This window comes from Littorina saxatilis, linkage group LG9 (genome assembly GCF_037325665.1).
Source record: "Littorina saxatilis isolate snail1 linkage group LG9, US_GU_Lsax_2.0, whole genome shotgun sequence".
NCBI classification, from domain to species: Eukaryota; Metazoa; Mollusca; class Gastropoda; order Littorinimorpha; family Littorinidae; genus Littorina; species Littorina saxatilis.
Window position 1 is genome coordinate 8,033,039 of NC_090253.1, and position 15,646 is coordinate 8,048,684.

The following is a 15,646-nucleotide window of genomic DNA, read 5'->3' on the forward strand; positions in this document are numbered from 1 at the left end:
TTAGTCATTCCGTAGTTGTTTCCCTTGCCAACTTCCGGGAAGGGAAGCAACTACGGGTGACTAGTAATAGTTAGTTCGTCTGCTTTCGTTTTCACTCGATCTTTTATTCTCCCAAAATGTGTGTACTGTATTTGACGAAAAAAAAGGGGGTTGCATATTTTTTTTAAATAAGACAAGCTGCTGACGAAATGTATAGGCAACAATTTGGAACAAGAAGGGCAAAGCCCATACGACTCACATGCTTTACACATTTTTCCTACCAAAATACATGTGACCTTGACCCAAGGTCAAGGTCATCCAAGGTCATGCAACACAAAGCTGTTAATTCAAGACATAGGAAGTACAATGGTGCTTATTGGCTCTTTCCACCATGAGATATGGTCACTTTTAGTGGTTCACTACCTTATTTTGGTCACATTTCATAAGGGTCAAAGTGACCTTGACCTTGATCATATGTGACCAAATGTGTCTCATGATGAAAGCATAACATGTGACCCACATAATTTTTAAGTTTGAAACAGTTATCTTCAATAGTTCAGGGTCAAGGTCACTTGAAAATATGTATACAATCCAACTTTGAAGAGCTCCTGTGACCTTGACCTTGAAGCAAGGTAAACCAAACTGGTATCAAAAGATGGGGCTTACTTTGCCCTATATATCATATATAGGTGAGGTATTGAATCTCAAAAACTTCAGAGACAAGAAGAGCAAACGCTCGATCGAGTCACTTTCGCAGTTCTGAATATTATATGAGGCATCAGATGGACAGGAAGAAATTGCTATTCACAACACAATGAGTCACGTTCACATAAAATTTGAGCCCGGTCACTTTTATAGTTTCCGAGAAAAGCCCAACGTTAAGTTGTGTGTTGCCGAACAGAAAAGGCTAGTTATCTCCCTTGTTTTTCTGATAACGTTCGTAAAAGGCTACAGATGTAAATACTTTGATGTAAAGAATAATCCTACAAAGTTTCAATCACATCCGATGAACTTTGTCAAAGATATAAAATGTCTAATTTTTCCTTTGACGCTGACCTGTGACCTTGAAAAAGGTCAAAGGTCAACGAAACCATCGTTAAAGTGTAGAGGTCATTGGAGGTCACGACTAAACAAAATATGAGCCCGATCGCTTTGATAGTTTCCGAGAAAAGTCCAACGTTAAGGTGGTGTCTACGGACGGCCGGCCGGCTGGCCGGCCGGACAGACTAACACTGACCGATTACATAGAGTCACATTTTCTCAAGTGACTCAAAAAGGACAATAGCAAATATAAGGAATTGAGCTGGTCAAGGTCTTGCAACAATGAACATCCACAAGCAAGCCTGTCTTTACAAAAATATATACATGTACAACATTAACAAACAAGCACAAGTCGTTTAAAAAGCTATTGAACTTATTTCCATACTAACGACTCTTTACTGATTGGCTGGTCCAAATTTTTGACTTAACTGGTTATATTGCCGCCTGGTGCGGTTGGTCTGCAGCTGTGATTTGATCTGCATCCACCGCCCCACCCCGAGGTGCTGCACAGCCTTGTAAAAGTCTTCCTCCTCGTTTTTTGTCCAATACATGCGCTTACTTGGACGTGTGGCGGGAGTATTATTATCAGATGCCAGACTCTGGCGAGGCCCTCCAGGCATCAGGCTGCCTTCGCCTGCGCCCACATCCACAGAGACGCCTTCTGCTGGCACCAGGGGAGAGGAGGAGGTTGAGAAAGCCGGGGAGCTTCTTCCCGCGAGGGCAACCTTGGCCCGGTGGAGCTCATACTCCCTGTCCTCGAGACGGTCCTGCGTCTTCTTCAGCTCTTTCTGCAGCTTGTGATTTTCTGCATCCTGGCCGATGTAGCGGTCGATGATGCCGCCGTGGCTGCTGATCACTCGCTCATCTGTGTCGCTGCTTTGGACTGGCTCTGCAGGCGCTGGCTTGGCTTTGGTGACAAACATGTACACAGTGAAAACATTCTCTCTAGGATGATACAAAGCTTGATAAGGATCTCTAGCACAGTTTATTCGTTTTGCATTTAAATAAGCTAAGTTGCGATTTTGCCGAAGAACTTGCCTGCCTACTCATAACTGAAATCAGATACAAATTTGTCATCCTGAAGGCAAAAACACTTCCAGCAAAGGCTAGATCTAACATTTCCCAACAGGAACTAATTCTGCAAAAAGTTTATGGAAATTTGTTCAGTTGTTTCTACTTGCACTCACATACTGACAACCTTTCATTGCACACATTTTCTGTAGATATATTGACTAGGCTACTTGCCTTCACGACCTTGCATACAACAATCACACACATTTCAGCACATACTGAATTTATTTACGATGTACCACTACAAGTTTCTGAAAGAGACAGTTTGACTGGTTGTTCACATGCAAGTCTGTGATGCTATTGCAGGTTTTTTCTTTTAAATACAGCAGTACTCACATGATACTTCCTCGGAACGAAACCTGCGCATTTCAACCTGCAGCTTGCCGATGATATCATCTTTGCATTTGATCCTTGTCTGTGCATTGCTTAACCTAAAACAAGAAGAGCAAACGCTCGATCGAGTCACTTTCGCAGTTCTGAATATTATATGAGGCATCAGATGGACAGGAAGAAATTGCTATTCACAACACAATGAGTCACGTTCACATAAAATTTGAGCCCGGTCACTTTTATAGTTTCCGAGAAAAGCCCAACGTTAAGTTGTGTGTTGCCGAACAGAAAAGGCTAGTTATCTCCCTTGTTTTTCTGATAACGTTCGTAAAAGGCTACAGATGTAAATACTTTGATGTAAAGAATAATCCTACAAAGTTTCAATCACATCCGATGAACTTTGTCAAAGATATAAAATGTCTAATTTTTCCTTTGACGCTGACCTGTGACCTTGAAAAAGGTCAAAGGTCAACGAAACCATCGTTAAAGTGTAGAGGTCATTGGAGGTCACGACTAAACAAAATATGAGCCCGATCGCTTTGATAGTTTCCGAGAAAAGTCCAACGTTAAGGTGGTGTCTACGGACGGCCGGCCGGCTGGCCGGCCGGACAGACTAACACTGACCGATTACATAGAGTCACTTTTTCTCAAGTGACTCAAAAAGGACAATAGCAAATATAAGGAATTGAGCTGGTCAAGGTCTTGCAACAATGAACATCCACAAGCAAGCCTGTCTTTACAAAAATATATACATGTACAACATTAACAAACAAGCACAAGTCGTTTAAAAAGCTATTGAACTTATTTCCATACTAACGACTCTTTACTGATTGGATGGTCCAAATTTTTGACTTAACTGGTTATATTGCCGCCTGGTGCGGTTGGTCTGCAGCTGTGATTTGATCTGCATCCACCGCCCCACCCCGAGGTGCTGCACAGCCTTGTAAAAGTCTTCCTCCTCGTTTTTTGTCCAATACATGCGCTTACTTGGACGTGTGGCGGGAGTATTATTATCAGATGCCAGACTCTGGCGAGGCCCTCCAGGCATCAGGCTGCCTTCGCCTGCGCCCACATCCACAGAGACGCCTTCTGCTGGCACCAGGGGAGAGGAGGAGGTTGAGAAAGCCGGGGAGCTTCTTCCCGCGAGGGCAACCTTGGCCCGGTGGAGCTCATACTCCCTGTCCTCGAGACGGTCCTGCGTCTTCTTCAGCTCTTTCTGCAGCTTGTGATTTTCTGCATCCTGGCCGATGTAGCGGTCGATGATGCCGCCGTGGCTGCTGATCACTCGCTCATCTGTGTCGCTGCTTTGGACTGGCTCTGCAGGCGCTGGCTTGGCTTTGGTGACAAACATGTACACAGTGAAAACATTCTCTCTAGGATGATACAAAGCTTGATAAGGATCTCTAGCACAGTTTATTCGTTTTGCATTTAAATAAGCTAAGTTGCGATTTTGCCGAAGAACTTGCCTGCCTACTCATAACTGAAATCAGATACAAATTTGTCATCCTGAAGGCAAAAACACTTCCAGCAAAGGCTAGATCTAACATTTCCCAACAGGAACTAATTCTGCAAAAAGTTTATGGAAATTTGTTCAGTTGTTTCTACTTGCACTCACATACTGACAACCTTTCATTGCACACATTTTCTGTAGATATATTGACTAGGCTACTTGCCTTCACGACCTTGCATACAACAATCACACACATTTCAGCACATACTGAATTTATTTACGATGTACCACTACAAGTTTCTGAAAGAGACAGTTTGACTGGTTGTTCACATGCAAGTCTGTGATGCTATTGCAGGTTTTTTCTTTTAAATACAGCAGTACTCACATGATACTTCCTCGGAACGAAACCTGCGCATTTCAACCTGCAGCTTGCCGATGATATCATCTTTGCATTTGATCCTTGTCTGTGCATTGCTTAACCTAAAACAAGAAGAGCAAACGCTCGATCGAGTCACTTTCGCAGTTCTGAATATTATATGAGGCATCAGATGGACAGGAAGAAATTGCTATTCACAACACAATGAGTCACGTTCACATAAAATTTGAGCCCGGTCACTTTTATAGTTTCCGAGAAAAGCCCAACGTTAAGTTGTGTGTTGCCGAACAGAAAAGGCTAGTTATCTCCCTTGTTTTTCTGATAACGTTCGTAAAAGGCTACAGATGTAAATACTTTGATGTAAAGAATAATCCTACAAAGTTTCAATCACATCCGATGAACTTTGTCAAAGATATAAAATGTCTAATTTTTCCTTTGACGCTGACCTGTGACCTTGAAAAAGGTCAAAGGTCAACGAAACCATCGTTAAAGTGTAGAGGTCATTGGAGGTCACGACTAAACAAAATATGAGCCCGATCGCTTTGATAGTTTCCGAGAAAAGTCCAACGTTAAGGTGGTGTCTACGGACGGCCGGCCGGCTGGCCGGCCGGACAGACTAACACTGACCGATTACATAGAGTCACATTTTCTCAAGTGACTCAAAAAGGACAATAGCAAATATAAGGAATTGAGCTGGTCAAGGTCTTGCAACAATGAACATCCACAAGCAAGCCTGTCTTTACAAAAATATATACATGTACAACATTAACAAACAAGCACAAGTCGTTTAAAAAGCTATTGAACTTATTTCCATACTAACGACTCTTTACTGATTGGCTGGTCCAAATTTTTGACTTAACTGGTTATATTGCCGCCTGGTGCGGTTGGTCTGCAGCTGTGATTTGATCTGCATCCACCGCCCCACCCCGAGGTGCTGCACAGCCTTGTAAAAGTCTTCCTCCTCGTTTTTTGTCCAATACATGCGCTTACTTGGACGTGTGGCGGGAGTATTATTATCAGATGCCAGACTCTGGCGAGGCCCTCCAGGCATCAGGCTGCCTTCGCCTGCGCCCACATCCACAGAGACGCCTTCTGCTGGCACCAGGGGAGAGGAGGAGGTTGAGAAAGCCGGGGAGCTTCTTCCCGCGAGGGCAACCTTGGCCCGGTGGAGCTCATACTCCCTGTCCTCGAGACGGTCCTGCGTCTTCTTCAGCTCTTTCTGCAGCTTGTGATTTTCTGCATCCTGGCCGATGTAGCGGTCGATGATGCCGCCGTGGCTGCTGATCACTCGCTCATCTGTGTCGCTGCTTTGGACTGGCTCTGCAGGCGCTGGCTTGGCTTTGGTGACAAACATGTACACAGTGAAAACATTCTCTCTAGGATGATACAAAGCTTGATAAGGATCTCTAGCACAGTTTATTCGTTTTGCATTTAAATAAGCTAAGTTGCGATTTTGCCGAAGAACTTGCCTGCCTACTCATAACTGAAATCAGATACAAATTTGTCATCCTGAAGGCAAAAACACTTCCAGCAAAGGCTAGATCTAACATTTCCCAACAGGAACTAATTCTGCAAAAAGTTTATGGAAATTTGTTCAGTTGTTTCTACTTGCACTCACATACTGACAACCTTTCATTGCACACATTTTCTGTAGATATATTGACTAGGCTACTTGCCTTCACGACCTTGCATACAACAATCACACACATTTCAGCACATACTGAATTTATTTACGATGTACCACTACAAGTTTCTGAAAGAGACAGTTTGACAGGTTGTTCACATGCAAGTCTGTGATGCTATTGCAGGTTTTTTCTTTTAAATACAGCAGTACTCACATGATACTTCCTCGGAACGAAACCTGCGCATTTCAACCTGCAGCTTGCCGATGATATCATCTTTGCATTTGATCCTTGTCTGTGCATTGCTTAACCTAAAACAAGAAGAGCAAACGCTCGATCGAGTCACTTTCACAGTTCTGAATATTATATGAGGCATCAGATGGACAGGAAGAAATTGCTATTCACAACACAATGAGTCACGTTCACATAAAATTTGAGCCCGGTCACTTTTATAGTTTCCGAGAAAAGCCCAACGTTAAGTTGTGTGTTGCCGAACAGAAAAGGCTAGTTATCTCCCTTGTTTTTCTGATAACGTTCGTAAAAGGCTACAGATGTAAATACTTTGATGTAAAGAATAATCCTACAAAGTTTCAATCACATCCGATGAACTTTGTCAAAGATATAAAATGTCTAATTTTTCCTTTGACGCTGACCTGTGACCTTGAAAAAGGTCAAAGGTCAACGAAACCATCGTTAAAGTGTAGAGGTCATTGGAGGTCACGACTAAACAAAATATGAGCCCGATCGCTTTGATAGTTTCCGAGAAAAGTCCAACGTTAAGGTGGTGTCTACGGACGGCCGGCCGGCCGGCCGGCCGGACAGACTAACACTGACCGATTACATAGAGTCACATTTTCTCAAGTGACTCAAAAAGGACAATAGCAAATATAAGGAATTGAGCTGGTCAAGGTCTTGCAACAATGAACATCCACAAGCAAGCCTGTCTTTACAAAAATATATACATGTACAACATTAACAAACAAGCACAAGTCGTTTAAAAAGCTATTGAACTTATTTCCATACTAACGACTTTTTACTGATTGGCTGGTCCAAATTTTTGACTTAACTGGTTATATTGCCGCCTGGTGCGGTTGGTCTGCAGCTGTGATTTGATCTGCATCCACCGCCCCACCCCGAGGTGCTGCACAGCCTTGTAAAAGTCTTCCTCCTCGTTTTTTGTCCAATACATGCGCTTACTTGGACGTGTGGCGGGAGTATTATTATCAGATGCCAGACTCTGGCGAGGCCCTCCAGGCATCAGGCTGCCTTCGCCTGCGCCCACATCCACAGAGACGCCTTCTGCTGGCACCAGGGGAGAGGAGGAGGTTGAGAAAGCCGGGGAGCTTCTTCCCGCGAGGGCAACCTTGGCCCGGTGGAGCTCATACTCCCTGTCCTCGAGACGGTCCTGCGTCTTCTTCAGCTCTTTCTGCAGCTTGTGATTTTCTGCATCCTGGCCGATGTAGCGGTCGATGATGCCGCCGTGGCTGCTGATCACTCGCTCATCTGTGTCGCTGCTTTGGACTGGCTCTGCAGGCGCTGGCTTGGCTTTGGTGACAAACATGTACACAGTGAAAACATTCTCTCTAGGATGATACAAAGCTTGATAAGGATCTCTAGCACAGTTTATTCGTTTTGCATTTAAATAAGCTAAGTTGCGATTTTGCCGAAGAACTTGCCTGCCTACTCATAACTGAAATCAGATACAAATTTGTCATCCTGAAGGCAAAAACACTTCCAGCAAAGGCTAGATCTAACATTTCCCAACAGGAACTAATTCTGCAAAAAGTTTATGGAAATTTGTTCAGTTGTTTCTACTTGCACTCACATACTGACAACCTTTCATTGCACACATTTTCTGTAGATATATTGACTAGGCTACTTGCCTTCACGACCTTGCATACAACAATCACACACATTTCAGCACATACTGAATTTATTTACGATGTACCACTACAAGTTTCTGAAAGAGACAGTTTGACTGGTTGTTCACATGCAAGTCTGTGATGCTATTGCAGGTTTTTTCTTTTAAATACAGCAGTACTCACATGATACTTCCTCGGAACGAAACCTGCGCATTTCAACCTGCAGCTTGCCGATGATATCATCTTTGCATTTGATCCTTGTCTGTGCATTGCTTAACCTAAAACAAGAAGAGCAAACGCTCGATCGAGTCACTTTCGCAGTTCTGAATATTATATGAGGCATCAGATGGACAGGAAGAAATTGCTATTCACAACACAATGAGTCACGTTCACATAAAATTTGAGCCCGGTCACTTTTATAGTTTCCGAGAAAAGCCCAACGTTAAGTTGTGTGTTGCCGAACAGAAAAGGCTAGTTATCTCCCTTGTTTTTCTGATAACGTTCGTAAAAGGCTACAGATGTAAATACTTTGATGTAAAGAATAATCCTACAAAGTTTCAATCACATCCGATGAACTTTGTCAAAGATATAAAATGTCTAATTTTTCCTTTGACGCTGACCTGTGACCTTGAAAAAGGTCAAAGGTCAACGAAACCATCGTTAAAGTGTAGAGGTCATTGGAGGTCACGACTAAACAAAATATGAGCCCGATCGCTTTGATAGTTTTTTTTTATAATTTTTCAGTACACATTACAGTGGACAGCACACATAACACTTTTCCCAAGTGTGTTTTTTTCCCTACCTTACATTTTCCCAGCATGGGCGTAAAAAAAAAAAAAAAAAAAAAATTAAAAAAAAATAAATAAATAAAAAAAATAAAAATAATAAAAAAAGGTCAAAGGTCAACAAAACCATCGTTAAAGTGTAGAGGTCATTGGAGGTCACGACTAAACAAAATATGAGCCCGATCGCTTTGATAGTTTCCGAGAAAAGTCCAACGTTAAGGTGGTGTCTACGGACGGCCGGCCGGCCGGACAGACTAACACTGACCGATTACATAGAGTCACTTTTTCTCAAGTGACTCAAAAATGGGAAAAATGGGAAAAATAGCTGTTTTTTAGGCAACATTTATGGCCCCTGCGACCTTGACCTTGAAGCAAGGTCAAGATGCTATGTATGTTTTTTGGGGCCTTGTCATCATACACCATCTTGCCAAATTTGGTACTGATAGACTGAATAGTGTCCAAGAAATATCCAACGTTAAAGTTTTCCGGACGGACGGACGGACGTCTGGACGGACGGACGGACGGACGACTCGGGTGAGTACATAGACTCACTTTTGCTTCGCATGTGAGTCAAAAATCAAGTACTTTTCAATGACTATTTAACAAAACTCTATTTTCAAGCACTTTTCAAGGCCTGGAAAAGGTTTTCCAATTTTCAAGGAGTTTTCCAGGGTTCAAGGACTCTGTACGAACCCTGCATTAGACATGCTGACTAGACATTGATAGGCTAACACTGTAGCAGTAGTCCCCATTACATTCGCTTACCTTGCTTAATGGTCAGCGTCACTCCACATGGCTCGAACCCTTCACACGATTGTGTAACTACTTCTTGACCAAAATGTTCAAGGCACGTTCTATTCCTCGTGCTACAAATACTGCTGCCTTCTGGACATTCTCTGTAGAAGCAATCAAAATGAACCACGTCATGGTTAAAGTGTTTTAAAAACAAAACAAGAGGCGAAGCCATCAAGGCTCACGTAAGAAATCGACAAACAGTAACACAAACTCAATCACTCCGTCACACACACACACACACACACACACACACACACACACACACACACACACACACACACAGAAAGAGCATAGGTGAAACTGTGCAAGAAGGCGAGACACTAGATCTAGATCTGTCTGTTTGCATATGTCTGCCGTGTGCTGACAAAACCGAGTAAGTCCACTGAAGCTAGTTCTGAGATAAACGACTTTTTCTGTTTTGTTATATTTCTCAAAAGTGACGATTATCTTGATCAACCTACAGAGATAATAAGATAAATAGCATTAATGTACGTTTACAACCCGAGTTTGATAATGATCTGATGGATGGTTTTTGTTTTGTTGGGAATTTTGTGGACTTACTTGGTTTTGTCACTTTTTTCCATTATATCAGTAGTGGAATGCATGAATGGAGACTATTATAGTTAGCAACTAAACGTAGGTTCGAACTACGCAGTTCGTAACTAAAGATTTAGTCAGTCTGCAATGCATGAGAGCGAACTTGGTCGAGACTACTTAGTTACCAACAAAAAGAGTAGGTCATAACTTTCAAGTGACGTCACGGGGAATCCCCGTCACTGCGCAGGCGCGGTGAACTCTTCACCTTCGAAAGTGGTAAACAAACCAGCATGGGATTGGGAGCATGGTAATGTGGTGAAAGCCGAGCTTTACATAAATGACAGGACGGTTGACAGGACGGTACGCACGAAACACATAACAAATGTAAACACGCACTGACTGCGGCCGGGGTTTACCCAGCCGCCTTGCGCTTGCTACATTAAAGGCAGAGTAAGCCTCCCGTAAACCATCACAGAGCTCCCCGAGCGTCTAAATACAGTCCAAGCATACTTCCATTTGAACGCTCACCGAACGGGAACATCCTGGCTGCTTTCTGTCGAGCGTGAGACATTTTCAAAGAATTTATTTTCGTAGACTTGTTCCGTTAACAACAACGGCGCCTCGTTTTTGCGCTAGACCTAACTTTTAAAATCTAAATAATAAATTGACAGCTTGTTACACAAACATTCTTTAATCATAAAAGAATTCGTTTTTCATCAAGACAAGATCAGAACAATTCGAAGTTGTGAAAGTTTAAAAAAAGAAAAGCCCGGAAGCAGGGTCACGCAAGGGTCGTAGCAGACGACGGCCGGTTTATCAGTGCAAATCGCCGTTCCTCTCAACAGTCAAAAGCCATCGCTAGAGTTCTTGTGAACCACAGCCGTTGTTTCGTGCATAAAAAAAACGTGCTATTGTAGATAAGCTCACGTCGAGTCGCATTCAAATGACTAACTATGACGACTGCATTGTGAAAAGGGAAAACTGGATCACACGGGTTCACGATGGCTCAGGGGTAAGATAAACCACGCAAAAATAAATTCTTTGAAAATTGTTCGCTCTTTACGGATGGCACCTAGGATGTTCTCAATTGGTGAGTGTTTAAATGAAATGGTGTTTGTACTGTGTGTAAAAGCCTGACCGTATCTGTGATGGTTTACGGGAGGCTTACTCTGCCTTTAACTTCTCATAATGCTGAGCTCCCCCGGGGGGAACTAAGCATAAGCGCCTCTAACGGACCTACCGTTAAAGGCTGTAACACGAACGTCTTCAAGTCTTGAAGACGGTCGTAGAGTCGATGCTGTCAGGTGTTGTCTGGTCTGTGTCTTGCTCGAATCTGCTCTCTCACCCGCCACTGCGTGGCTCAACACTTCCGGTACAGGGGGAATCTAATGGAGTCGTCTCCCTTAGCCTAACAGGGAAATCGACATTCACCACAGTAACAGTGCGAACTTGAGTGGTTGATCGATGCAATATTATTTTGGCGAGCAAACAAGACAAACATAGGCAGAACGCAAATGTTTCTCTCAGTTCTTCCGCACATTACTAGAGCTAAAACTGCCCGACCGGGGAGATGTACGCAGCATATAGGCTGAGTCAGTGTCGTCGAAGATTTGAGTGATGGCTCAGTCGGTATGTACTGGGAAAAAGTCCGTGTCCCTCATACTGATTGTGCATTTTAAAGCAAAACTGGAACTTTGTAACAGACAATGATGTATGGATGTATTTAAGTTTGTGTTTCAATTTATGGGAGCGAAACTGACATTTCTGAACTGAAAAAAGTCGTGTTTTGTGGAGTTTAGAGTTGTCAGTAGAGACCGAGTAATCGTTGAAGAGAAATAATTGCATGGTTCACCGATGGAGAGTTAAACGACCATAAAACCGCACCACAGGTATGTCACGAAGCTGTCTAAGTTCTACACTATACAACAAAAGAAAATTGAATGAGGGAATCAAGACAATAGATCAACTTTCTCTTTCTTTCAGTCTCTATCTCTCTCTCTCTCTCTCTCTCACACACACAGGCATACGCACACACTAACACACACACACACACACACACACACACACACACTCACTCTCTCCCTCTCTCTCTAAACCGCTAAGAGGGAGGGACAAAGTTGAGAACAAGAGTGCCAGATAAAGGAAGGAATGTAATTTGGAGCGATCATTAAACAAATTAAGAAACAAGCAAGTTAGCAAGCAAATCCTTGAAAATGTGTGATGTCATACAAAAGGAGCCAACAATGTTTTGGCCTGGTGTTCTACTTACAAAATAAACTAGTAAAAGAATTGTGAGATGTAAAGAGAAAAGATTAACTGGAAACACTACCGAATTACAAGACATCATCAGTGATTTGAATCATGCACTTATGATTTTCTTCCTTTTTTCCAGATCGGGTAGAATACTTTATGTCAGTGACATATTTAAATGATTGCAATTTTGTGCTGGTCTTTAACATGAATAATTAGATACAATGAATACATTATTCAATGAGTAGAAAGTGACAATATTTTAATGTGTATGATCTTGTTTGATGAATGCCGCAAACACTCTGAGAAGTTCTTCTAAGCAAGCAAAGAAACAGAGGTAATGAAGTTGGATACTGAGATGACTATATTTTGTAACTTAGACACTCTGTCTATAAGGAAGCTAGCTGTTGCTTGAACATCATTTGAAAATTAATCTGCATTGCTTCGGTATGGTAGAGCTGATCATCAAAATGCATCTCATGTGTGAAATTTTAGCTTTGATGTTGCACTGACTTCAGAAGACTAACCTGTTTCGTGAGTAAAAACTGCAAACATTTCAAGCTGACAAGAACAGAACGATGTTAAAATATAAGATATGATAAGGGAAATGTGAAGGCTAAATTAAACAAAGAATGAAATTGTAACCCACTCTGTACAAGTGGCGCGTTTTGCTGCATTGATCATCTTTTATTCTTTCATGTGTTCTTTTGAGTTTCCGACAACATTTGTTGTGTCATTGTGTATGAACGTTTTAATTTAAATGATGATAAACAATGATTGCATATTTTGTGTAAACGATTTCGCTCAACGTCTCAGATGTGGCATGCAGGCTTCACGTGGAATAAAACCATCCCTCCACTTTAACATATACCAGCTGTCAAAAACACGTGTGTTTACTTTGAAGTGTTGGAATGTTTGATCAATTAATTTGTTTAACTTCTACTGGCATCAATCCGCAAAATGTATTCATTCAAACATTCCAACTTTGCACATGACCCAGTCAGAATGTAAATGTTTGGTATGTATCAAAGTGTATAGATGGCCTAACCTCATGTAAGAGCCCATGCAGATATAAAATAGTAAGCCAAACTTGGCGTTTGCAAGAAGAACGGTGCCTTGAAACTGACAGCAGCAACAACAATTTAATTATCCACAATCACAGTGTCACTCAGCTTTTCACCCCATCCAAACCACCAGCCATCCTCTCACTAAAAACCAAAACAAACTCCCCAAAACACACACACACACACACATTGAAACACAGAGAATCATGAGATTTGTTTGTTTGTTTATTCATCCTGTAGAATGTTTCTTTAGCCACTGAGCCAACTATAATACTCGTCATAAAAAGTAGGCAGATCCGTTTGAGGGCAAATCTTTATGATGAGGCCGTTTATTAAACAAGAAGAGCAAACGCTCGATCGAGTCACTTTCGCAGTTCTGAATATCATATGAGGCATCAGATGGACAGGAAGAAATTGCTATTCACAACACAATGAGTCACGTTCACATAAAATTTGAGCCCGGTCACTTTTATAGTTTCCGAGAAAAGCCCAACGTTAAGTTGTGTGTTGCCGAACAGAAAAGGCTAGTTATCTCCCTTGTTTTTCTGATAACGTTCGTAAAAGGCTACAGATGTAAATACTTTGATGTAAAGAATAATCCTACAAAGTTTCAATCACATCCGATGAACTTTGTCAAAGATATAAAATGTCTAATTTTTCCTTTGACGCTGACCTGTGACCTTGAAAAAGGTCAAAGGTCAACGAAACCATCGTTAAAGTGTAGAGGTCATTGGAGGTCACGACTAAACAAAATATGAGCCCGATCGCTTTGATAGTTTCCGAGAAAAGTCCAACGTTAAGGTGGTGTCTACGGACGGCCGGCCGGACGGCCGGCCGGACGGCCGGCCGGACAGACTAACACTGACCGATTACATAGAGTCACTTTTTCTCAAGTGACTCAAAAAACCAAATACAGGTTGACCCAAAAACAATGCAACCCACAACAAGTTAATAACCTACATTTGTGGACATAAACTTCAGCCTATGCATGACCCTTCTACAAAGTGACAATTTTGAAGATCAAATAGGCTGACTTTTGTGCAATTTTAAATTAAGTTCCCAATTTTGGGGATCGACTCAACGGTTCGGGTTTTAAAATTGAGCGGTAGCCAAACTTGCCCGATCTAAGCGCTCAAGATTGTAACATTCGGGGCAATTCGAATCACAAAAGTATACCTTAATCAACATTCAGACCTGGGAATCCCTGTTTTGGACTTGGAGTATTCTCAAACAAACTTGGTGTATTTTTTTTTAAATGAGCGTACTCCACATTTAAACATGCTTCACACGCGTCTGTCTATGAGTATATAACTGCTTTCTTCAGGTCACCGATGATCTAGGGGGTGTATACTCAGACATTCAGATAATATAAAAGCTAAAAGTCTGGAGGGTTTAAATTAAGTAAGTATTGATACCGTTCATGGTCAAACTTCGTTTTAGTGAATCGTCCGCCGAATTTGGAATTTATTTTTTGAAATAGAGCACAAAAGTCAGACCATTTGACCAGTTACATTTGATCTACAAAATGTCCACTTTGTGGAAGGGTCATGCACTGGCTGCGGTTTATGTACCTTAAAAATAAAGTGATTCGGTCAACAGATGTAGAAGTTATTAGCATTGTTTTAGTGTTACATTTTTTTGGTTTATCCTGTATATGACTGAAAAAAGCCATTCATTCCCCAAACCTATTCAGAAAGCAGATTGGGTTTATATGACATAATGTTTATACAGTGGAACATACAACACAGACACCCTGCAAAATAAAATTCGCAAAATCAATGTTCCCGCGTTAAAATTGACAAAAAATCAGAACTGCCAAAACAAAACATCTTCTGCACGTCAATAGAAAAAAACAATCAAATCTGCATCCAAATCAGTCAGTTTTGTTCACATATCTGGTCTAACACTGACATTAAGGCATGTTGATTTCTGTAGGTGTCATTCCTCTGAGAAGCTGTAAAAGGCAGTTTTAGTGGGTAATGAGACAAAAACCGGTACGTTTTCGTAACTCCTCAACGCATTGCCTTCAACGTTGCGGTGATTTGTGCTAACAGTAGTAACACATGTGGGAAAGTTCATACGGATTTTAAAGTCATTTGAGACATTTGTCTGCTGTTAATTGACATGCCAGAAAGATTTCTTAAATTGATGGTAGGTCTTCGCTGACTCATTGAAAAACAATTAATTTGTTGTTATCTTCAAGAACAATAACAGATGCGCCACACAATTAAATTTCATGTACATATTTTATCAGACATTGGCGGTATGAGGATTTCAACGCGAACATTAATATTTTGCCTCATTCAGAGCGCTGAGCGCAAATGTAGGCCTACGCCTAGAAAAGCTCACGGCTGACACGCTTAACTGATCATGGCTCTTGAAAGAGCATTTTCCAAGAATGTGTGTGTGCGTACAAGTGCCCTGTGAACAGTCATAGTTGAAAATGTATGAAATTAAAGGTAAATTGAAGCTTTCATTTTTCTT

The 15,646-nt window shown here is 41.7% G+C and overlaps 2 protein-coding genes and 1 long non-coding RNA gene across 3 annotated transcripts in view; all 3 read right to left on the minus strand.

Annotated features, from left to right (window-relative positions):
- Nucleotides 1–1,415: 1,415 nt before the first annotated feature.
- On the minus strand, nucleotides 1,416–5,094 carry LOC138977032 (uncharacterized). The gene is made up of 3 exons (XM_070349922.1): nucleotides 4,257–5,094; nucleotides 2,428–3,756; nucleotides 1,416–1,927 (listed from the first exon to the last, which is right to left on the minus strand). The coding sequence occupies exons 2-3, from the start codon at nucleotides 2,585–2,587 to the stop codon at nucleotides 1,416–1,418; spliced, it is 672 nt and encodes a 223-aa protein (XP_070206023.1). The 5' UTR covers nucleotides 2,588–3,756; nucleotides 4,257–5,094.
- On the minus strand, nucleotides 3,245–9,210 carry LOC138977033 (uncharacterized). Its single transcript, XM_070349924.1, has 4 exons — nucleotides 7,915–9,210; nucleotides 6,086–7,414; nucleotides 5,078–5,585; nucleotides 3,245–3,794 (listed from the first exon to the last, which is right to left on the minus strand). The coding sequence occupies exons 2-4, from the start codon at nucleotides 6,243–6,245 to the stop codon at nucleotides 3,245–3,247; spliced, it is 1,218 nt and encodes a 405-aa protein (XP_070206025.1). The 5' UTR covers nucleotides 6,246–7,414; nucleotides 7,915–9,210.
- Nucleotides 9,211–13,366: 4,156 nt separating this feature from the next.
- The window catches only part of LOC138975193 (uncharacterized), a 13,566-nt gene continuing 11,286 nt past the window's right edge, over nucleotides 13,367–15,646 (minus strand). Inside the window, exon 3 of the long non-coding RNA XR_011458541.1 lies at nucleotides 13,367–15,646. This exon is cut by the window's right edge and continues 861 nt beyond it. This is a non-coding gene — a long non-coding RNA (uncharacterized lncRNA).